Source organism: Silurus aristotelis (genome assembly GCF_946808225.1).
Source record: "Silurus aristotelis genome assembly, chromosome: 14".
In the NCBI taxonomy this organism is placed as follows: Eukaryota; Metazoa; Chordata; class Actinopteri; order Siluriformes; family Siluridae; genus Silurus; species Silurus aristotelis.
Genome location: NC_139587.1, coordinates 10,266,127 through 10,290,017, shown reverse-complemented (window position 1 = coordinate 10,290,017; position 23,891 = coordinate 10,266,127). Strand labels below are relative to the sequence as shown.

Here is a 23,891-nt window from a genome sequence, read left to right as displayed (position 1 = left end):
TGTCCATGAAGTTGTTCACAGTGCCAGAATACATCAAAGCCCAAATTGTTTGACATCTTATCGACCACATAAGCTCAATGAAGAGGTACAGCTCGAGGATAGAGAGATCTCATCACAGCCTCCTCCCAGCTGTGATAGTTCTGTTTCCTGACAGGTGGGGCGAATGTGGTCCAGCTGACCACTATAGAGACAACGCTGTTCCCTCATACAACGATTGTGTTTCTTTGGGTAGAGCTAAGTGTTGCTTAACTGCATGGGTTCTGGTGCGATCTGAGAGGCTCTGGAGGCTGGAGGTTGGAGGCTCTGAAATCCCTCCTGAGTGTTCCTACGGGGTGAGACTCCAGCTGGCTGTCTACAATTATACACTCGTTGATGCATACAGATGTCCAGATGTGTGGCTAAATTGATTAGAGCCTTGAGAGTATCAGGAGGATCTCAAGGAGCCAGCTAATCTTGGTTTGATGACCATGGTTTGATGATGGTTTCTGAGAAACCATTCTGAAAGCACACCTTGAGAGCTTCCTCGTTCCATCCACTTAGAGCCACCGATGTGCGCAATTGAACAGTGTCCTGGGGAACGATGCAGGTCCCTTAACGGAGTGTGAGTAGTCCCTTGGAGGATTCAGGGCTGCTGATGGGATGATTGAAAATTCCAGCACCACCAAGTTGCCAATGTTGGGCCCTTGAGCCCTTAACCCTCAAGTGCTCAGTTATATTAAAAAAAAAGATAATTGTAAGTCTCTTTGGATCAGAGAATCTGTCAAATTTCATAAACGTAAATGCCTGGAGGAGTCGAGAGGTGGTGACTGGATTGGGACAGGAGCTGGGGCTGGCAAAAGGCTGTAACTTAGTTTCTGGACGATAGTACAGGGAGTAGTCAGAAAAAAATGTATATGCTGAGCCATCACCAATTTGCCAATATGGAGAAAAGATCCTGTGTGTTCTGACTCTGCCCTCGGTCAATGGCTGGCTTGGTTTTTTCATTAATGACCAGGGCCCAAACCAGGTCATCCAGTGCTACGGACTCAGGATGGACCAAACTGCAGAGAGAAGCTCTGATGTAGTGGATTTGGAGAAGTGTGAAAAAGAAACAGTGAGATCAGTACACAAAAACCTGAGAAGCGAACACCGAGGGCAAAAGATAACAAAGTATCAAGCAACAAAATTGTTTTGGAAAAAGGTGCAACAGAAAGCAAGAAACAATAGGCACAAAACAAGGTAGCACAGTGAGGAGAAATCAAAACGGAAAACAGGTGCCAGGAGAAAAACAAACTCACTTAGACTTAGTACATAAAAAGAAAAGTAAGGCAATATTCTTTAAAAAAATAAAGAAATAACATAAACAAAAACGTTTTGTTAATTAGTTTGATACATATTTATAAAACCTGTAAAATATCAGTGGTTATTTAATAGAGTTTGAAGGATGGTGGTCTGGTTACATCCTAAGCCTAAGACCTGATGTGTACCCAGTGTTTGTGCACTAACATGCAGTATATTCCTGCTTGCTATAGATATATTCATGATCTTGATTATTGTTCCTGCATAAACAAGGGGACACCAGTCCAGAAAATTGGCCAGCTTCTGTCATTAAAGAAAATCTGCCAGGGGAATTTAAGTCATACTGGAGAGGGAGGGAGGGAGAGAGACGGAGGGAGGGAGGGAGGGAGAGAGAGAGAGAGAGAGAGAGAGAGAGAGAGAGAGAGAGAGAGAGAGAGAGATGTTTCAGGATAGCTGGAGCCGGTAAAGGTGTGGCTGTTGTAGAAACATCTGAAGCACCTTTCTGTTCTCAGCCAGCAACAAAATCGATTAACTCATACTGGTGCTAGTCTTCATAGTGTAGCCGAAGAAAGGCTTGATGATCTGCTGGGGCCACTATAGAACATAACAAACTTATGGTGTCTGGTACATTTTCCAAGATTTTACTATCATACTCTCCTGGCATGTGAACATGTGGAAAATTAAAGTAGACAGAAATTGATGCAAAAGAGTGTATTAAACTTGTCTCAACCTAGGCAATTTAGCAACACCATTAGATTTTAAAGATATGCCTTTAGAGGCTTTGAAATATTTGAGATATAGCACAAAGTTATAACCTCCAAATTAGCCCCAAATTTGACTTAATGGTGGCGCTAAAGCCTAATTTAATCACAATGTTCCTTAGACCCTTTCCAATCAGGGTGGCAAATTACACAACTTATTTTTCAATTACAAAACTGCCATAGGATACTTAGCCAGAAGAAATAGAAGATAACAGCACAACAAAAAAAATAGGCTGTCTATGCACGTTCTATGCTTGTCCCCCCTGATAAAGACAAATGCTAATAACACTGAATAACCGCAGTAAAAAAAATTTTTTTTAAAAGCTTTACTACTGCTTACTTGATGTATTTAAAGATATTTAATGCCTTTTGTTTGTTCATCATAATAATAAATATGTTAATGAGTTTTCTGTACCAATGTAGCCAGTGGTTATTTAATGTATGTCTGAGGTCCTTCACTAAGTCAGGTTGGGAAAAAAAACACTAAATCCGTGTTTGTGTTGTGAATTTGCTTACAATGGCACAGTTGGAAGTGTTACCATTCAATAAGTCCATGGTCCAGCGTTTAATTCTGAGCCACTATTAATGTCTATATGGAAGTTTGCATGTCTTCCCTGGGGTCTCTGATTTTCTCAAACTATTCACGAGCATGCAGGCAAGCAGATAAATTGCCTAAATGCTTCTTATATATGTTTTGGATCTCTGCCAAAGTTACTGAATTAACAAATATTAGGAAAAAGATATTATTATTATTATTATTATTATTATTATTTGGAAAAGCTTGCCACCATCTTTACAAAAACCTGCACTGCAAACAAAAAGATGCAATCCTTTAAGAGTTCCAGCATAATTCTCTAAGCCCTATAGCTATTTTGTGATTTTTGTCTCTTCATGCATTTCTGTGCAGGCTATATTAATTTTATACTGAGCTGACTCCAGAGCAATGTAATCAGCAGCTAATTCCTTGTCCTAGGACACTTACGTTTTCTGTCATACCTGTGATCACATGAAGCCCATCATATGTTGACTTGATGTACATTCCCTTGAAATAGGAAAGGTGAGAGTCATGTTAGCTCAGTAAGGTACACTGTATAAAGTACAATAAAATTGCTATGATATGGTGTATACTACTATGAATGCCTTTAATGCTTTTCATACTTTTAGACTCCTCTCAAAGCAGTATTTGACACACTCTTAGAGGTGGACAAAGATGAGAGTAATTGTGAACATTTCATTGTTTAATTCTGAACACACATACCAGGCCTTCACTGGGCATGATGTTGGTAAGGTGGACAACTTCCAAATGAGCTGATTGAGACACAAGTGAGTCTGAAGACAGTGATATGATGTGGTCACATATTCCAGACAATGTTTTGCACTGCCAGAATTAGGAGGAGAAAAAAAAGCATGAATGACATATATTCATCAAATATTGGGAAAACACCTGTACATCTACACATTCATGCAATTATCTTATTTGCCAATCATGGGGTATTGGGGCAATTTATATAACCATGCAGATAGTCCAAGAGCTTTGGAAAAAATGTGAGCTCAGTGGTTTTGATTGTGACATGATTGATCGGGCCAGATTTAAGTATTTTTGTTTGCTGGTCTCTTGGAATGTACATGCACAACAGTATATAGAGTTTACTCAGTTCAGGTAAAGTAAAGGCTGCACTGGGCTTAGGCCCACCAATATTGAATATGTCTGGAAAAAATTTAACCTGATTGGAAGAAACATAAATATCCAATGCCACTAAGCCATACAGACAATAGCATAAGAATTTGGCTTCAGCAGCATGAGTCCATGAACCTAACCATCATTGGGTCAACAGTCCAGGCTGTTGAAGGTGATGTTCTTGTGTTTTTCATTTTTCTTTACTTGGCAGATTTTGCTTGATTGTTACAGCCTACTGGGGCAGTGAATATGTGAATCCTTTCATGGCCAAAGTTCCCTCATGACAATGCACCATGTTACAAAGCAAATGTTTCTCTAACTCTTTTCATGAACATGACAATGAGTTTGATGGTCTTCACTAGCCATTCTAGTTATATAATCAAATACCTTTCTGGGAGAATAAAATAAGATTCATAGCATGAAGTGCATCTGAAAAATCTCCATAAATTGCATAATGCAATCATATCTGCATGGACCAGCATCCATGAATAGACAAGTAATGGGCAAGAAATGCTTGTGGTATTCATGCTACAAAAGAAAGAAATTCAAGCCGTTTTAAAAGCAAAGGAAGACCCTTCTTAATATTAGTGTAGTGTTTTTAATAAAGTGCTTGGTAAATGTAGAGTTAAAAAAAAAAAAAAAGGGAACATGGCTCAGAATTAAATAAACCTATTGTGATCTGCAAGATCCAGTTCTGTGCAGACTGCCTTAATCTGTAGAGAGCTTTCCAAAAATATGCATTAAAATACATTTTCAATAAACTGCAAGAAAATGCGAATACAATTCGTATAGACACAATAGGCTTTTTGCTCAAACATTAAAAAGAAATTTGACAGTTCCTGGGTTGCACAAAGCATTGTAGTCCCGCAGCGATCTATGGTTTGGAGTCAGAAGGAAGCAGAATTCACCATGCTTTCTGAGTAAGAGGGAAGATATACTTTCTCATTCGCAGTGACACTAGCCAATTATGCTTCAGCTGTGAGCACATTTTTTATGGAAAAAGGCAGATGAACATTACATTTTTAAGATATACAGTATTTTTTTTATTGAATAACCCAGACAATATTTTTATATACTTGTCTAGTTCAGCAGTTAAAATGCCTGCACACTGCTTGCTTTTGACATAGAACTATAATCTATGAGTTATGCTTTTTCTGCTCTACACCGATCAGGCATAACATTATGGCATTATAAGATTATGACCTTCACAACCCAGCCATTAGGGTTGCACAAGCCAGTGCACTCTTAGTGCTGGTCCCAAGCCCGAATAAATGGGAAGGGTTGCATTAGGAAGGGCATCCAGCGTAAAATGTGCCAAATCAAATATGCGGATCACAAATGCAAAATTCATACCGGATCGGTCGAGGCCCGGGTTACCAATGACCGCCACAGGTATCGTTAGCCAGAAGGTAACTGGTGGAAATTGGGCTACTGTTGGCCAAAGGAGGAGAAGGAGAGGAGAAAGACGTCTACGGAGACAGCATGTAGGAGAGTGAAGGTTCAGGTTGGTACTGTAAATGTTGGTACTATGACTGGTAAAGCGAGAGAAATAGCTGATATGATGAAGAGGAGAAAGTAAGATATGTTGTGTGTTCAGAAGACTAAGTGAAAAGGGATCAAGGCCAGGAACATTGGAGGTGGGTTAAAACTGTTCTTTCATGGTGTGGATGAAAGAGAAATGGTTTAGGGGTGATCCTGAAGGAAGAGTACAGTAAGAGTGTAGTGGAGGCAAAAAGAGTTTCTGATAGGGTGATAAACGTGAAGCTGGAAGTTGAAGGGGCGATGATAAATGTCATCAATGCATATGCTCCACAAGTGGGCTGTGAAATGAGGAGAAGAAGGAAAAATTCTGGAGTGAGTTAGATGAAGTGGTAGAAGGTATACCTATGTACAATTGGTGATTGGGGCAGATTTAAATGGGCATGTAGGTGAAGGGAACAGAGGTGATGAGGAGGAAATGGGTGGGTATGGCCTTAAGGAGAGGAATATGTAGAAGGGCAGATGGTGGTAGATTTTGCTAAAAGGATGGAAATGGCAGTGGTGAACACTTATTTTAAGAAAAAGGAGGAGCATAGGGTGACCTATAAGAGTGGAGGAAAGTGCATACAGGTGGACTAAGTTCTATGTAGGAGATGCAACCTGAATGAGATTGGAGACTGTAAGGTGTTGGCAGGGGACAGTGTAGCTAGACAGCATCGGATGGTGGTCTGTAGGATGGTGTTGGAGGTGAAGAAGAAGAGGAGGAGTGTGAGGACTGAAAGAAGAATAAGATGGAACCTGAAGGAGGAAGACTGTAGTATGAGATTCAAAAAAGAGGTCAGACAGGGGCTCGGTGGTGGTGAGGAGGTGCTGGATGATTGGGAAACTACTGTAGAAGTGATAAGGGAGGCAGCTAGAAAGGTACTTGGTGTGATATCTGGAAATAGGACAAAGATCTGAGGTGGTGGAATGAGAAAGTGCAGGAGAGCATAAGAAGAAAGAGTTTGGCAAAACAGAATTGACAGAGTGATAAGAAAAGTAGGCATGAGTGCAAGTAGATGCGGCAGTAGGTAAAGAGGGATATGGCATAAGCCAAGGAAAAGGCATATGAAGAACTGTATAAGAAGTTGGACACTAAGGAAGGAGACAAGGATTTGTACCGATTGGCCAGGCAGAGGGACTGAGCTGGGAAAGGATGTGCTGCAAGATATGGCAATAAAGGATGCTGATGGAAATGTGTTGACTAGTGAGGAGAGTGTGTTGAGAAGATGGAGGGAGTATTTTGAGCAGCTGATGAATGTGGAAAATGAGAGAGAGAGAGAAGGTTGAATGATGTGGAGATGGATGGAAGTGGATAGGATTATTAAGGAGAAAGTGAGAGCGACAATTAAGAGGATGAAGAGTGGAAAGTGGGTTGGACCAGATGACATACCGGTAGAAGCATGGAGATGTTTAGGAGAGATGGCAGTGGAGTTTTTAACAAGATTGTTTAACAGGATTTTGGAAGGTGAGAGGATGCATGAGGAACGGAGAAGGAGTGTGCTGGTACCGATCTTTAAGAATGTCATAGATGTGCAGACCTGCAGTAACTACAGGGGAATTAAGTTGATCAGTCACTCCATGAAGTTATGGGAAAGAGTATTGGAAGCCAGGCTTAGAGAAGAGGTGACCATCTGTGAGCAACACAGTGCACCACAGACGCATTATTTTCTTTGAGAATGTTGATGGAGAAGTGTAGAGAAGGTCAAAAGGAGTTGCATTGTGTGTTTGTGGATTTAGAGCAAGTGTACGACAGAGTGCTGAGAGAGGAGTTGTGGTATTGTATGAGGAAGTCAGGTGTGTCAGATAAGTATGTTAGGGTGGTGCAGGACATGTATGAGGACACTGTGACAGCAGTAAAGTGTGCAGTAGGAACGACAGACTGGTTCAAGTTGGAGGTTGGACTGGATCAAGGATCGGCTCTGAGCCCTTTCCTGTTTGCAGTGGTGATGGACAGGTTGATAGACAAGGTCAGACAGGAGTTTCCATGGACTATGATGTTTGTGGATGATATTGTTATTTGTTGTGAGAGTAGGGAGCAGGTTGAGAAGAGCCTGGAGAGGTGGAGGTATGTGCTGGAGAGAAGAGGAATGAAAGTCAGTAGGAGTAAGACAGAGTACATGTGTGAATGAGAGGGAGGGCAGTGGAGGGGTGCGGTTGCAGGGAGAAGAGGTGGAGAAGGTGGAGGAATTCAGGTACCTAGGGTCAACAGTGCAAAGTAGTGGAGGGTTTGTTGGAGAAGTGAAGAAAAGATTGCAGGCAGGGTGGAGTGGGTGGAGAAGAGTGGCAGGAGTGATTTGTGATTGAAGGGTATTTGCAAGAGTGAAAGGGAAAGTTAATAGGACTGTGGTGAGACCTGTTATGTTGTATGGTTTAGAGACAGTAGCATTGAGTAAAAGACAGGAGGTGGAGCTGGAGTTAGCAGAGCTGAAGATGTTGAGGTTTTCGTTGGGAGTGACTAGGATGGACAGGATTAGGAATGAGTTTATAAGATGGACAGCTCAAGTAGGACATTTTGGAGACAAGGTGAGGGAGGCAAGATTGAGATGGCTTGGACATGTGCAGAGCAGGGACATGTGGTATATTGAGTATAAAGCCACCAGGAAGGAGGAACAGAGGAAGGCCAAGAAGGCAGTTTATGGATGTGGTGAGGAAAGACATGCAGGTAGTTGGGTTGAAAGACGCAGATGTAGAGGACAGGGGGGTATGGAGGCGGATGATTCACTGTGGCGACCCCTAATGGGAGAAGCCGAAAGAAAAAGAAGAAGATTATGACATACAATGTGCCACTTTTTATTAGGTGGGATATACTTGGCAGCAAGTAAACATTTGTCCTCAAATATGCTGTGTTAGAAGCTGGTAAAATGGTAAAGCTTAAGGATTTAAGTGAGTTTGTGTCAGAGCATCTCTAAAAGTGCAACAGTTGTGGGGTGTTTATGGTCTGCAGTGGTCAGTATCTATATAAAGTGGTCCAATGAAGAAACAGTAGTGAAATGGCAGGGTCATGGGTAGCCAAGGCTTATTTATGCACGTGGGGAGAGGCTGACCTGTGAGGTCTGATCCAACGAGCTAGCTACTGTAGCTTAAATTGCTGAAGAAGGTAATGGCGTTATGTTCGATGGGTCAGGACAGTTTTTTCAGCAAAAGGGGGGCCAACAGTATATTTGGCAGATAGTCATAATGTTTTGCCTGATCAGTGGCCATAAATAGTTATGGTATAGTTAAGCCTGTTCATAAAGTGACCAGATGATTGGAGGAGGAGTGACAATGACAGCAATGAGGTCAAAAAAGGAGCAACAATTGAGGGGTGATGACAATGTGGAAGCCAAGTGAGAGCATAACAACAATGGAGGCCAGAGCAGGGAGCAATGATGACAAAAACAAGACCAGAGGGGGATAAATTTCTCAGCAAAGAGGGGAGGTGGAGCAAAGTCTTCAGCAAAGGGGGAGGCTGAGCAACATCCTCAGTGGAGAGGGGAGGTGAAGAGGCATTTTTAGCAGGTCAGGGAAGAGGGGTGGCCATGAGGTCCTTTATCAGGACTTGTGACCTCTCCTGCCACTGTCTGAATCAATAGTATATGTCAGAGATTGTTTTTGGAGCGATGGATTTGGCTCTGCTTAAAGAGATGGTCGAACTCTACTAGATAGTGTTCTGCTGCATCCTGTATTGGTTAAGGCATTCTGTTAGAATGTAGATCCAAGAGAGTGAATGCAAATGCAGAACTGTATTTTTGAAAACAAGAAATAACCAAACACTGGGGAGGAAAAACAAAAGGGAACAAGCACAACAGATGAACCAATATGAGATGAGAACCAATAAACATACAGATAGAGTTTCCACTGAGCCATACAAGTATACATAGGTCAGAGATTATATAGGATTGAAATGTACTTTTGAAGAGATGCAATTCGAGTAACTGGGTCTTTACTGAAAAGGGGTCTAGTTTGAGCTGGCTTTTCCCCATATTTATACACCAACACAGGCATCAAATCACAGATAAGTATAAGAAATGTGAAAGGACTATGTTAAAGATACAGTATTAGCTCACCACATGAAGGATCTTGTTTTCAGTCTCAAATACTGTGCAATCCTGTAGAAACAAAGACAGAAGAGAGTAAAAAAACAAGAAAAGAAATCGCACACTGTTTTTCACAGCCATTTCATTATGTCTGAAGTCACAACAAAGAAATATAACTAGCGACCTAAAGCGTCGATTTTGGAAATAAATTTTTTTGCAGTACATAACTATTGCAACTCTTTGCCATTTATGAACACCTTTTTATATAATTTTGATTTAAATGTTATCTCCAAACATACACAACTGTCTAAAAGCCCCCTGTGAGATGTCTCAGATGTAAGACCACCCACAGCTGTTCCCCTTTAGCAGTTAGCAAGAGGAAGCCAAGTTATGTAAACGGCTTTACCTCCAATACCTCCAACTTCTAAAATTACAAATATTCATGGATTTCACTAAAACTTGTTTAGAGAAATCCTGATATTTTATGAATACAAAGTAATTGATACCCTTGACCAAATTTGAGCTCTATTTGCTAAAATAAATCTCCATCAACACAAAAAAAGAGCATCCTTATTAGGAGCATTTTAATTTTTTATTAAGCTTTTCGAAATTCTAGATATGAACATAAAATGTGCTTGCATTTAAAAGTAATGAAATTCGTAAGATACCTACTTGTTGGACAATTGTGGTTAACTCCAAGCACAACTGAACAATATTGTTTTTCAGCAATGAGTACTCTGTCACATTGACAAAAGGTGACCTGCAAGGCAAAAAAGTAGTGCAGAAAAGATAGCTTTCACTGCTCACTAAATATTCTTGCAAAATATTATAATGCAAATTCATTACTTCATTTTAAAAATACTGTGGAGTTCTATTAGTGCAATAAGCTATCTTTGTACCTATCAAGCCAGGCTAACAAGGTTTTTGCAGCTCCTATTAGATCTACTACTGAGGTGAGGAAGTCATTCGGCAAACGTCGTGAGGCCCTTCCATCATAGTGACCTCCTCTGCGTCGACTGATGATGTAGATTTGCAGGTTCTTTGCTGAGGCACTTAACTTGTGGGATAGTGTCCGCAGGTTTTCTGTTTCTAACCCATAGTTCTATAATGAAGAGCAAATATTCTATATCAGGAGCAAAAAATATATAGAATTTAAAGGAACAACTCTTAAAGGAAAATTTATTAAATTATGTTTTCTTATTCCGATGATAGCTCATCAGTGGAAGTGATATGAGAATACTTGAAAAGGACATCAAATTTAATTCAGGGCCCTACACACAGGTTCTTTATGTTTTGGGTTGCATTTTCTATTATGGCCACTATATTTCCCCTGTTGAAATTTTCTTTACCTTTACTCCAGCCCTGTGGACATTGTTGGTGATGGTCCACTGTTCTATAAAAAAACAGTATTTAGTTCTCAAAGCTAATTTGTTCTTAAAAAAAAATAATTATGTTATCATGCCCTAATGAAAGATAGTGAGATACTGTAGCACAGCTGTCAGTGGCAGGTCATCTCAATTTCATACACTTTAAAGTTTGTGAGGCTGTGCACTATACTGCCAACTAATTTTTCACCTTTAGTTCACTATGTTGTTCAAAGCATTTTATAATCCAATGTAATCCATGTGTACATGGTGTTTCCCATGGAGGAATTATGTGCTCTAATATATGATGTCTGATGAAAACTTCAGTGCTGGTACAAAATTATCCTCTTAGGTCTGTAGTTACAGGATTCAGTCACAGTCTGGCTTGATATAAAAATTCTGACAGGATTTTGTTCTACTTCCCTGTCTCTGCTGCATGTCACTAAGGCCAGGTGTCACATCTTTGCCTAAGGAGCTGAGCTGCAGGAAAGGCAATTAATGTAGGTTTAGGAAGGTCTGAATTAAGCATGGTATGAATGGATGCTAATCTAATGAATGCATGCAAAGCCTAGATAACAGGCATTCTCTCCATCACTTCACCCACACACACTACCTCACAGGAGGATGAATGGCTAGCAAACTATTGAGCTGAAATTGCAGTAACAGTTCCTTAAGAGGCAATACACAACACTGTTTCCTGTTGAATAACTGATTTTGATGCTTAATGCATTTTCTCTGCATTTGTCATCTTATTTGTGGTGTTAAACCGATCATTTGACAGCTGCCAGTTTTTAATAACTGGTTCAACTTGCTTACTTCGATTGTTAATAAGTATGTGCTTATATCCACCTGTCACAAATTGTGACAGAATAATGTTATAATTTAACAATTCAAAGATACCTGTCTTGAATCTACCATGTACTGATGCAGCAAATAGGTCTAATTTATTAGTTATTTAATAAATTGTGTAAATTTTTGTGTAAGCAGAATTACACAAACTTCTGCCGATTTAAAACATTTTCAGGTGTTGCTTCGTGCACACCCTAAGAGCATTCAAACTTGTTCAAAGTTTAAAGCAAATATGTCAATCACTGCAAATTGAAAAAATAAGTTTTCTAAATAAATTAAGCAGATGCCTGAATTGCTTGTGTTTGTGCTGATGTGCTATAACTGTGTCCTTACCAAAACTTTCATATAGACTTGGAGTATAAATGCATTCTGATATGGTAAAGAATGCATTAATCTGTATCCTAATGAACCAGTATTAAAATGTATTTATTGGTAGAGACTTCACATCACTTTGTAATTTATTTTGGATTTAACTTACAAAGTGTATTATTTTGGATACAGGTATCTTCCAAATGCCATATATGTAAATTTAATGAGAGGAATTTGGTTTGCAGCACACTAGGACATGCTTTGTTTGTCATGACAGGCGGGTTTGGCTTATAAGCAAGCTTTTATCTTTCTGAAGAAAATTATATTCATACATGCAACATGCTATCCCTACTAGTTATATCAATTCTGGTTACATCTACCATATGCTCAGACCAACTGCTCCTACTTTTACTGTCTACTCTAAAAGTATTGTAAAGCAAAGCCAGTTTTTTAATTGATTCGTTTTTTTCTGCAATATGTTGACAAAATGACAAAAATGGGATGAAACATAAATTTTCCTGGTATGTACATCTAGATGTGTTAAAGAGTTCAGAAGATGCCACATTTTGTTTGAACCCACCATTGATCAAAAACATGTGACTGACAGGTATAACTTCTTGCCCAAGTATACCCTGTAATATGTAAAATGCTAAACACTGGTTTGAGCCCTGGGTTTCACATAGGAATATTGCAAATGTTGTTAAAAATAGGTTAAACTAACATGAAGACCAGAAAGAAAAAGCAAAATTAAAGGAAAATTAAACAGAGCCATTGCAGAAGCATTGCATTTAAACAAAAAAACAATTTTGAAAAGTTCTGAAAAAGAGAAATGGTGCACTAACAACTAGCACCGAACAATTCAGTCACAAAAACATACAGAAATCTTGTGAGAGCTTGAAGAAAAACCCCAAATCAAGAGATAAATTATAATGAACACTTCTGAAATATAGAGGCCATACCACAAATGCAAAATATCACAGTGATATTCTACCATTAAAGAATTTGTTGTTTGTTTTCAATGATTACACTTTGATCACTTTTGCACTGCACTGAAACGTTGTCTTTACTCTCGTTTTTCACAACTTGGGTCATATGTAACTTATTAAACATATGCCGTTTAGACCATTCATAACATTTAAGCACTGTTTGGGTTTTTTGTATCATTGTTTGGTTACTGTAATTTAATACACTTTTCCATAGACCAGTTTGTCATACTATTATGGTCTATTATAGAACTTTCAGCTTTTTCTAATGTGAAGTGTTTTGGCTTTCCAAAAATTATTTTTCAAATTGCCATTAGTCACAATTTAGAATAAAGATGCAAATAAACCTTTAATGCAAAAATGGTAATAGGTCTACTGTGAAATTATCATATTAATAATAAATAATATTAATGATGATAATAATAAAAAGGCAATTTAATGTAATATTTGGTGTTATGCACATTTTGCCCAACACACCCCTGCTCTCTCCTGCTTAACACCATGGCAGTAGAGAAAATGACAGCAATGTGTTCACCATAAAATAATTTGTTATGATATCAGTGGAAAGAAATCAGTATTACATGCCTTGTCCCAGTACTATGTGGAATTTTAACAAACCATTTAAAAGATATCAATATATAAATATAATTTCTCATATCTTGTGAATCCTTGTGGTAAATAATTACATTATTTAATAAGAATACATCTATCAACATTATATGCAACAACTTAAAATGGAAGCATGTTTATAAAACTAATGAATCAAATGTAATGACTTTATGTGCTAATTAGGAATAAAGAGTACCATACCAGTGCACTCAATAGATCCACAGCCTCAAGTATAAGTTCTTGATGGCCAATACGTGTGACACCAAGCTCTTCTAGTTCCTGGTGTGTGATATGGAGGAGTTGTTCACCACTTATCTTCTCCCTTTCAAAGTTCTTAATGTACTGTTGGAGGCAGTCATCCAAGCCTGTTGAGCACAACACATTAAAAAAGGCATCAGGATTTATTCTAGTAAAAATAATACATATGTAATCCTCAGGTTTTTATGAAACAAGCATAGATTTATACCGGGAGAGGTCAGAATATAAGTTCCCAAGTATCTTAACAAGAAAAAAAATTCTATATTATAGTCCTATATTTAGGAAAATTTTGTGCATATAGTATTTGGCCCAAAAAGCAGTCCTAGATCACAATTACTTCACCTTCTTATTTTTTTCAATGGCTGCCTCTCCATACTTTTGGGACTCTTAATGTTCCTCCATTGCACACATATACTTAAACAGACACATTAAACATAAACAGTCTGTGTGTCATTCCTATGCCTTCCTTCTCCCGGCCTCGCCCTCCATTCACATACCGGCACTCGGCACAGCCCCCCTGCCACAGCCATGTTTGAATGTAACACTACATTTTCCCTATTTAATTTATAAGAATATGTGTAGTTTTGTTTGATTTACATTCTCTCTTGAATTAATTTATTTTTTTATGATCATCTCACTGTCCCCTGCCTCATGCTATGATTATATGGAAAACAGCACGATGAGTTTTTTGTTTGTCCTGCTTTGATCCTGTCTCCAATCTCATTTTGTTTTTGACTTTTGACTTGTGCATTATATAGCTGATATTGCTTATGGATAGTTGTTAACTATGACACAAAAACACACACTCATTCTATATCTATTGCACACTACACTACATTTTGCTGATTAAAATAATTTAAAAGGCAAGTTGGCTGGTTTAGAGTACAGTAAATCAAAGCTTTTGTGATGACTATCCATTCCTGCTATGACCTTCCCATCACTTCTCAACACCATATGCAAAGGTTCAGAATCCCCTGGCTACTACCATAATTTCCGGACTATAAAGCGCACCCATTTATTAGCTGCACCCACTGAATTTTACAAATATTTTTATTTTTAACATAAATAAGCCGCACCTGTCTATAAGCAGCAGGTGTCTACACTAATGTACTCTACACAGGCTTTAACATAAGACACGTTACACACGGTGTAACAGGTGAAATATGTTGCGCTTCCTTTAGGAGCATAGCGGTATTTTGGGAATAGCATGCCACTACATTTTTCCGCTATTACTGCATGTGTGGAGACCGGGGAATATGTCCTTATTATTTTCTGATGCTGATTTCTACGTTTCTTTGACTAACCCGTAACGCTGTTGCCAAGAAAAATAAAAAAGCACGAGTTTTGGAAACCTGTCTGTGCTTATATGATTTCTGTTGCAACTGGAGTTATCCCTTCACCCTGACTCAACGCGTTACAATGGCTTGTATCTAAACATTAGCCGACCATCTACGTGATAGTAGTGGGGATGAAAGAGAGCGGCTATGGGACGATGCACAGGTAGACGAGACGCTAGCTGGCTATCTCTGCCCTGGTGCAGTGTTGTCCCTTAAGGCCCGGTGTGTTTGACTCCAGCACTAGTGGGCAAGGCTTACACAGCAGTGGGTCAGGCTGTGGGTTGCCTCCACACGATGGCTGTGTTGCAGGTGTACCAGGCTGATCTGCTGCAGGAGATGGATAAGGGATTTGGCTCTGGGGGTGATGATGTGAAAGAGCTCGCGACCTAGCTCTCAGGGCCACCAAAGAAATGGCCAAGGCTGTGGGGCAGTCCATGTCAGCCTTAGTAGACTCAGAAAGGCATCTGTTGCTCACCCTGTGAGATATTCCCAACAGGGACAAATGGTCCCTTCTGGCTTGTTTGGCGATGCCGTAGGTGCGGTCATCGAAAAAAGTCCAGGAGGCAAAAAAAAGTCTGCAGCGTTTCAGTGCTACCTCCCTCGTCTCAGTTTTAGGAGGGTGGTGTACACCTCATTATACGGTGCCCTTCTCTCCTCAGCACCACCAGGAGGTCGAGCTGTTAACCCGACCACAGGATGTGCTTCAGGGCACAGCCACTTCTAGCAGGCATCTTCCACCACCTCTGTTCGGTATGTAGCAGATGGAGGAGACCCTCCGCCTCTCAATGGCTGCAGGGCTCTGCTCCAGCGGCTCTGGTCGGGTCAGAGGCCAGTCTCGAGAGACTGTCTCTTAAGAGATTTCCTGGCAGCCTGGGAAAGACAGACATGTCTCAGTAAAGTGTCCTTGACCCCGCTGAGACTCTGGGGATTCCTCATTCAAAACTATATCGACGATTGGTAGATATTAGCTCGTTCAGAGCTTCTGGCAGTCCGGCATCGAGATGTCGTTCTCGCCTGTATGAATGAGCTGGGGTTAAGACACTGCATCTCTAAGCCACACATTTCCTGAATCACTTCCATGCTTTCCTTCTCTTATACAGAAGCTAGCGTCGTCTCCACCGCATGTGCTTTTTGTAGCTTCCTGGTAATGACGTCACACTCTCCGTTGGCCAGATTACACACGCGATTCAGAGTGTGAACAACGCAGGACCGTACCCAAAGCTTTGCGATGCAGACTTTGAAATGAAGACAAGCGTGCTCATGACATGTCAGAGATTATCTGAAATTCAGTGGCAAAATTTGTCATTTAAATTCCCATTATAAGCCTATTTAGTTGAACTAAAAAAATCTTATTCCTCCAACTTTCTTGCCATGTTTATCGAACATCAGATGATCCCACACACACACACATACCTTTTAAAAAATGTGTTAGTATTTTGTTTTATTTTTTTCCTCTTTTGCCACTTTTTTTACGTGTTCAAATTAGTGCTAAAGCATGTAATGTTTCAGTCAGGCACATCCCTGTACAGACCCCATGATCTCCCTTAAGAGACTGTATCGCTAATTTCTGCTAACGCTTGTGGCTGCTTAATACACACTTTTTCTTGATACTCTGCTGTCTTCTACACGAATACCTAACCCAAGAATGTGGCCATTATTCTGGCTGTTTCGTGTCCCTCAAATTTCTGACGCTTCTACCCAAACAGACATATGCCTCCCTGATACCAACAATTTCAAGATATTGATATTGACAGTAATGTGTCATGTTCTGGTGCCAGTTTTGATTATTAGTGTAGATTATTAGTGTAGGTGGTCATGATTACAGGCCCACCTCACCTGTATGTGAGGATCTTACTGGGCAGGCCCGTGAGGTTTCTCCTGAAGATTTTACTGAGCTGCCCTATGGTTTCTCCTCAGTTCCTATGACCTGGTCAAAATTTAAATCCAAAACAATCTGTTATATAAATATACTCCAAGCAGCCATCAAAGCTGGACACATGAGTAACCACATATCACATAGTACACAAACATTTCAAGTTGTATGTCCATCAAGGGACGAACACATTACTGATATTGCTGATCGTCAAGGCCACAGACTCATTTATCCTGTCCAAAACTAAATGGATTCTGAACTTGTACCAAGAGCACATAATGTCCTCCACAATTTCACAGAATGCCACCATTGTTCAAAAATTTCACAAAATCTATAATTTCCTCTCTTGGCTGTTGACTGTAAGTGACGTCACTTCCCAATACAAACACACCCAATAATATAGTCCCACCCCTGACACTTGATTGACAGCTTTGGCATCGGAAATTAAAATGCAAAAAAAAAAAATTGCAATTCTATTTGAGTTTTGACAGGCTACATATGATGCAGAGAAAGTGAAAAAGCATACGTGGTATATAATATTGTTATTTAAATATAACAATGTCATAACTTGTAAGACACTGTAAATACAGTTGCAAATGGACTTTGCTTTTCGATTTAAAATTGCCATTGTGTATCAACAAAAGTGAAAAACACAAATGGTAATGCAAGATTTGTGATTGTGTTTGGATTATGTCACAATTTATGGAAAATACAATTGCAAATTGCACGGAATATCCTTCCATTCTCAATTCAAGCAAACTTGGCAGTTTATCTATTTGGTCACACAAGATTAATTAACCACAGGCATTTGAATAGCAGCACCTGGCTACTACTTAGACTGTTAAATCTTATAGAAGCAGTACTTAGTTTTTCACACACGGATTTTCCATTTTGGCTTTGTTTTTTAAAAACATATAATAAAACAGTCTAATATGTCACATGTTGCTGTTTAAAAAATAAATTATTTTCCTATTTTTAAGACCTGGTTAGGACTAGATGTTAATATATCTGTCAGGGATCACCCTGCTTCTTCTCCGGTGCGCGCCCCGCCCGCCCGGAGCGCTTCGCCATCATACTGATTCCACACACCTGTTCCTCATCACCCTCACAGCTAAAAAAACGCCTCACTCACACCACTCCGTTGTCCGTTATTGTTTGTGTTTGTACTCTGAGGGTGTTCTATGTGTTCTACGTTTGCTTTTGTTTAGTGTGCATTAAAGTCTGTTTGCTGTGCCCCGGCTTCCGCCTCGCTCACTTACGCCTGACAGAATAACGGACCGAAGGAAAGAAAGAGAGAAAAGGAAGGAGAACCTTGAGATCTTTGCCCCGCGCTTACCTCGCGATGGAGGATCAGGCAGTCGCCGAGTCTTCGCCGATACAAGATCTCATCGCCGCGCTCCAAGCCGCCTTCCCATCCGTGGCGGCTCAGCCAAACCCCCCCGCGCTCGCCAGCAGCCCCATGGCGCTTCCGGCTGCGTTTTCCGGAAAGGCATCAGAATGCCGCGGCTTCCTGTTACAGGTGAATCTCTACATCGAGATGCAACCACAGCTTTTTCCTACGGAGCGGTCAAAGGTGGCGTTTTTCATCTCCCTCCTCTCCGGGAGAGCGCTGGCATGGGCACAATCGCTGTGGGAAGCGGCCGGCCCGGTGACGCACTCATACGCCCGGTTCACCGAACACTTCCTGGAAGTCTTCTGCGCCGCCTCCGGGACTTTCACCACAGCCGACCAGCTGCTCAGGTTACGTCAGGGAAACGAAAGCATCACCGATTACAGCCTCCGTTTTCGCACCCTGGCGGCATCTAGTGGCTGGAACGAGTCAGCGCTACTGGGAGTGTATCGGATGGGTTTGAAACCGGAGATACGGCAGGCAATGGCCATTCATGAGGATTCGGTGGGGTTGGAGAGCTTCATCCAGAAATCGATCGGGCTCTCTCAGCGCCTCGCGGTGGAGGATCTCACTCCACACCCACCGAGCTCTCCACAAGGTACATCTGCTGCCCCGGAGGGCGAGCCGATCCAGCTAGGATCACAAAGGCTGTCCAGAAGGGAGAGGAATCGCCGGCTCGCAGCCGGAGGATGCTTGTACTGCGGAACCTCGGGGCATTCCATCTCGCAGTGCCCCACACGCCCTGCTCGTGCCGCGGTGAGTACTGTCGAGTTACCAACCGACATCTCCTCTCTCCCTAAACTCGCAGTGTCTCTCATAACCCCCACTCTCTCCATCTCTGTGCATGCCCTAGTCGATTCCGGCTCAGCGGGGAACTTCATCTCCCAGGCCTGCCTCGACCGACTACGCCTCCGCCGAGAACGGGGCTCCCAGGATCTAGCCATCCAAACCATTCAGGGAAGGCCGCTGGGTGAGGGGTGGGTGAAGTACTGCACGCCGGAGGTGACTCTACAAGTGGGGCTATTCCATCGAGAGGCGATCCGGTTCCTGGTCTTGGAAAGATCCACAGTCAGTGTGATCCTGGGGAGGCCCTGGCTGCAGAAACACCGGCCTAGATGCTCTTGGGACCCCTGTGACATCCTGGAGTGGAGTCCCCGCTGTAAGGCACACTGCCTCTCACATCTCCCCACGCGAACCCCTGGAGCCGTGATCGGAGCCACTCGTGTGGAGGAAGCCACAACCGCAACCCCTGTGGAGATCCCGAGAGAGTATAGGTCGTATGGTGATGTGTTCAGCGCGCAGGCCGCCACCCGTCTCCCTCCTCACCGACCTTGGGACTGCTGTATCGACCTGCTGTCCGGGGCAAAGCTACCCAAGGGTCGTGTGTATCCCCTACGTGCAACAGGCGCTTCGTCAGGGGTTCATCACGCACTCTTCCTCCCCCGCTGCATCGAGCTTTTTCTTCGTGGGAAAGAAGGATGGAGGTCTGCGGCCCTGCATTGACTACCGCCAGCTAAACTCGCAGATCGCACCTCTTCCTTACCCCCTCCCACTCGTGCCCGCAGCTCTGGAGGACTTAAGGGAGGCGCGGGTGTTCTCCAAGCTTGACCTCCGGAGCGCCTACAACCTGGTGCGCATCAGGAAGGGGGATGAGTGGAAAACAGCTTTCATCCCCCCCTCGGGCCACTATGAGTACCGGGTCATGCCATACGGCCTCTCCATCTCTCCCGCCGTCTTCCAGGGGTTCATGAACGAAGTATTCCGGCCTTTCCTCCAGAGATTCGTCATGGTCTACATCGACGATATACTGATCTATTCCCGGGATCTGGAGGAACACCGGCGGCACGTGCGAGCGGTGCTTAAAGTACTTCGTTCCCAGCATCTCTACCTGAACCTCTCGAAGTGCGAGTTCCACCGCCCTACTATCCACTTCTTGGGCTACATCATCAGTGCGGAGGGTATCCAGATGGAGAGTCGAAAGGTAAGGGCGGTAAAGGAGTGGCCGGTTCCGGAATCTATCAGGGAGCTCCAGCGCTTTCTAGGGTTCGCCAACTTCTATCTCCGGTTCATCCAGGGCTACAGCAGGATCACTGCCCCACTCACCTCGCTCCTCAAGGGAAAGGCCCGCACCTTGAGGTGGAACCACGAGGCTCAGGAGGCCTTCGACGAGCTTCGCCGCTGTTTCTGTTGCGCCCCGGTCCTGCGTCACCCCGATCCCCGGAAGCCCTTCGTGGTCGAAGTGGATGCCTCCTCGACCGGGGTAGGGGCCACCCTGTCACAAAGATCCGGATCTCCCCCCCAGCTCCACCCGTGCGCGTTCTTTTCGCACAAGCTATCCACCACCGAGCAGAACTACGATATCGGGAACCGCGAGCTTCTGGGCATCGAACTGGCCCTAGAGGAATGGAGACACTGGCTTGAGGGAGCCGAACACCCGTTCACGGTGGTTACCGACCACAAAAACCTCCAATACCTACGGGAGGCTCGGAGGCTAAACCCCCGACAGGCACGCTGGGCGTTGTTCTTCACACGGTTCCGCTTCCAGATCACCTATCGAGCCGGGACCCTGAACGGCAAGGCCGACGCCCTTTCCCGGATATACGGGCTGGACGAGCCTGGCGAGCCTGAGCCCATCCTCCCCCCCGCACTCATCCTGGGGCCAATCGTTTGGGAGGTCGACCAAGAGATCGCCTCCACTGCTCGCCGGGCGGCGGTTCCGGCCGGGTGCCCAGCTGGACGCACCTTCGTTCCTGCCTCGTTCCGGCACCGTCTCTTTAGATCTGTTCACGAGGGACCAGGCACCGGCCATCCAGGGGAGAAGCGGACCATCCAGATCCTCCAGACTAAGTACTGGTGGCCCGGCCTGACCCGAGAAGTAAGGCGCCTCGTGGAGGAATGTCCGACCTGCGCAATGTCCAAGGTCCCACGCCACCTGCCGGTGGGAAAGCTGATGCCGCTCCCCGTCCCTCAGCGTCCCTGGTCGCACCTGGGGATTGACTTTGTGACGGATCTCCCCCGGTCAGAGGGCCACACCTGCATTCTGGTGGTGGTAGATCGCTTCTCTAAGGCCTGCCGATTCATCCCCATGAAGGGGCTCCCCACTGCACTCGAGACGGCGGAGGCTTTGTTCCATCACGTCTCCCGGAAGAGGTCGTGTCGGACCGGGGCCCACAGTTCGCGTCTCGGGTCTGGAGGGCTTTCTTCCGACTCCTGGGCGTCTCGGTAAACCTCACTTCAGGATACCACCCCCAATCCAACGGCCTGGCGGAGCGAAAGATCCAGGAGTTGAGTCACTACCTGAGAACCTATTGCGGCCAGGATCAAGAGGACTGGAGTAGGTTCCTGCCCTGGGCCGAATACGCCCAGAATTCGCTACGTCAGGACTCCACGGGGCTCACCCCGTTCCAGTGCGTCCTGGGGACCTGGTGTGGCTGTCCACCAGGGACCTGAAACTCAAGCTGCCCTGTCGCAAACTGAGCCCCCGGTTCATAGGGACCTTCCGGATCACCGACCAGATCAGCGCAGTGTCCTACCGGCTCGCACTGCCGCCGAGGTATCGTATCCATCCCACATTCCACGTCTCCCTGTTGAAACCGTGTGCCTCTTCTGTCTCTCGCCCTCCAGGTGGCCCCGTAGCGCCCGACCAGCCGGAGATCGTGGACCAGCCCGGGGTCTACGTGGTCAGAGAGATCCTGGAGTCCAGACGGCGCCGGGGTCGCCTCGAGTATCTGGTGGACTGGGAGGGGTTTGGCCCGGAGAAACGTTCTTGGGTGGCCCGGCAGGACATTCTGGACCCGGCGTTGCTGGCGGAGTTCCACGCGGCTCATCCTCACTGCCCGGCGCCTCGGTCGAGGGGCAGGCCACGCCGCCGGTTCAGGGCGTCTGGTGCCGCCCCTGGGGGAGGGGGTGGTGTCAGGGATCACCCTGCTTCTTCTCCGGTGCGCGCCCCGCCCGCCCGGAGCGCTTCGCCATCATACTGATTCCACACACCTGTTCCTCATCACCCTCACAGCTATATAAACGCCTCACTCACACCACTCCGTTGTCCGTTATTGTTTGTGTTTGGACTCTGAGGGTGTTCTATGTGTTCTACGTTTGCTTTTGTTTAGTGTGCATTAAAGTCTGTTTGCTGTGCCCCGGCTTCCGCCTCGCTCACTTACGCCTGACAATATCCTGTTACATAAAGCCATAGAATTCGAGAAGGTGTACTTTCATTTTTACATGGCTCTTTGTAGTAGCTTTTCTCTAAATAATGTAATAAGGCTGAAAAATAATGTTGTATGTCATCTGCATACATGTATACCTACAGAAATGTTAATTCAGTGTTTTTTTGGGGGGGGGTTGCACTTTGTGTTTCACTCTGTGTAAACTCTAGAAACTGCTTTATGTGAAAATCCTAAGTGATCAGCAGTTTCTGAAATGCACAAACAAGCCCATCGAGAGCCAAAACCATGCCACATTCCCAATGCTAATAAACTTGGATCAACAAGATTAAAAGGCCTTGGCTTTATGCCTTTTTCTTTGGGGGAAAAATATTGACAGTAGCTATTTTTAACTCCTCCATATGTAGTACATACATATTACTGTATACATTACAGGTTAGTATAATTTAACAAACTAATAAATACATTTTATAAATTATAAATTTATAAATACATTTCTGTAACAAAAACAAAAAAACAAAATAACTGTACAAGGGTGGAAAAAACTATTACTGAGCTACCATTGAGTCATGCTGTTGATTATGTAATTGTAAATCAGCCACAGCTATTTCAGGGCTATGGGGTAGGAATTGGCAATAACTGTGTATGTTTTTACAGGTCAATGCAGATACAATGTATGCTATATAGCCAAAGGTTTGTGGACACCTGACTGTCGCACCAATAGGCTGGTCTTCCACAGTTTGAAAGTTGAAAGAAAACAATTGTATAGTATGTCTTTGTACATTTCCCTTCAGATAGAATTCCCTTCAGAGTGCTGAGCTTTAAGAGCGCAACATTTACAGGGCCTAAAACAGAGGTGGGGGTTTATGAAATTAGGTCAACAAAACAACTGTCTCTGTCACTGTTTCTTTTCACTGCTCTGCTGATCTTAAATACCTGATCATTAAGTGCAGACATGCATTGTGATACCAGTGTATGTCCCCCGGGATGCAAGGGCTAGCACAGCCATGAAAGAACTCAACTTTGCTATTAGCAAACTAAAGTGCATCCTGACGGAGCCTTTATTGTTGCTGTGAATTTTAATCAATGCAAGTTAGGGTCTGTTCTGCCAAGATTCCAACAGCATGTGCCCTGTTTCACTAGTGAACACAAACTCCTGGATCACGTATACACATGTGGCTAATGCTTAGAGTCACACCCCTCCCCTACCTCGAGTAATCGGACCATCTTTCATTGTTTCTACTGCACAAGTATTCCCTTGTCATCAAACATGTGAAACCTACAAACCCGATTCCAGAAAAGTTGGGACACTGTACAAATTGTAAATAAAAAATGAATGCAATAATGTACAAATCTCATGAACATAAATTATTCACAATAGAATAATGCCAAATATTGGCTCATTTTGGATTTCATGAGAGCTACACATTCCAAAAAAGTTGGGACAGGTAGCAATAAGAGGCCGAAAAAGTTAAATGTACATATAAGGAACAGCTGGAGGA

The 23,891-nt window shown here is 43.3% G+C and overlaps 1 protein-coding gene across 3 annotated transcripts in view; it reads right to left on the bottom strand.

Annotated features, from left to right (window-relative positions):
* Window positions 1-23,891, bottom strand: part of LOC310736604 (connector enhancer of kinase suppressor of ras 2-like) — a 97,590-nt gene that overhangs the window by 51,584 nt on the left and 22,115 nt on the right. For all 3 annotated transcript variants that reach the window (XM_083560221.1, XM_083560222.1, XM_083560223.1), the window contains exons 2-8: window positions 13,570-13,733; window positions 10,604-10,642; window positions 10,154-10,356; window positions 9,927-10,014; window positions 9,285-9,326; window positions 3,298-3,417; window positions 3,022-3,081 (exon numbers count right to left, since the gene is read on the bottom strand). In XM_083560221.1, the coding sequence (XP_083416347.1) occupies window positions 3,022-3,081; window positions 3,298-3,417; window positions 9,285-9,326; window positions 9,927-10,014; window positions 10,154-10,356; window positions 10,604-10,642; window positions 13,570-13,733 (716 nt within the window). The remainder of the gene's footprint in view (window positions 1-3,021; window positions 3,082-3,297; window positions 3,418-9,284; window positions 9,327-9,926; window positions 10,015-10,153; window positions 10,357-10,603; window positions 10,643-13,569; window positions 13,734-23,891) is intronic.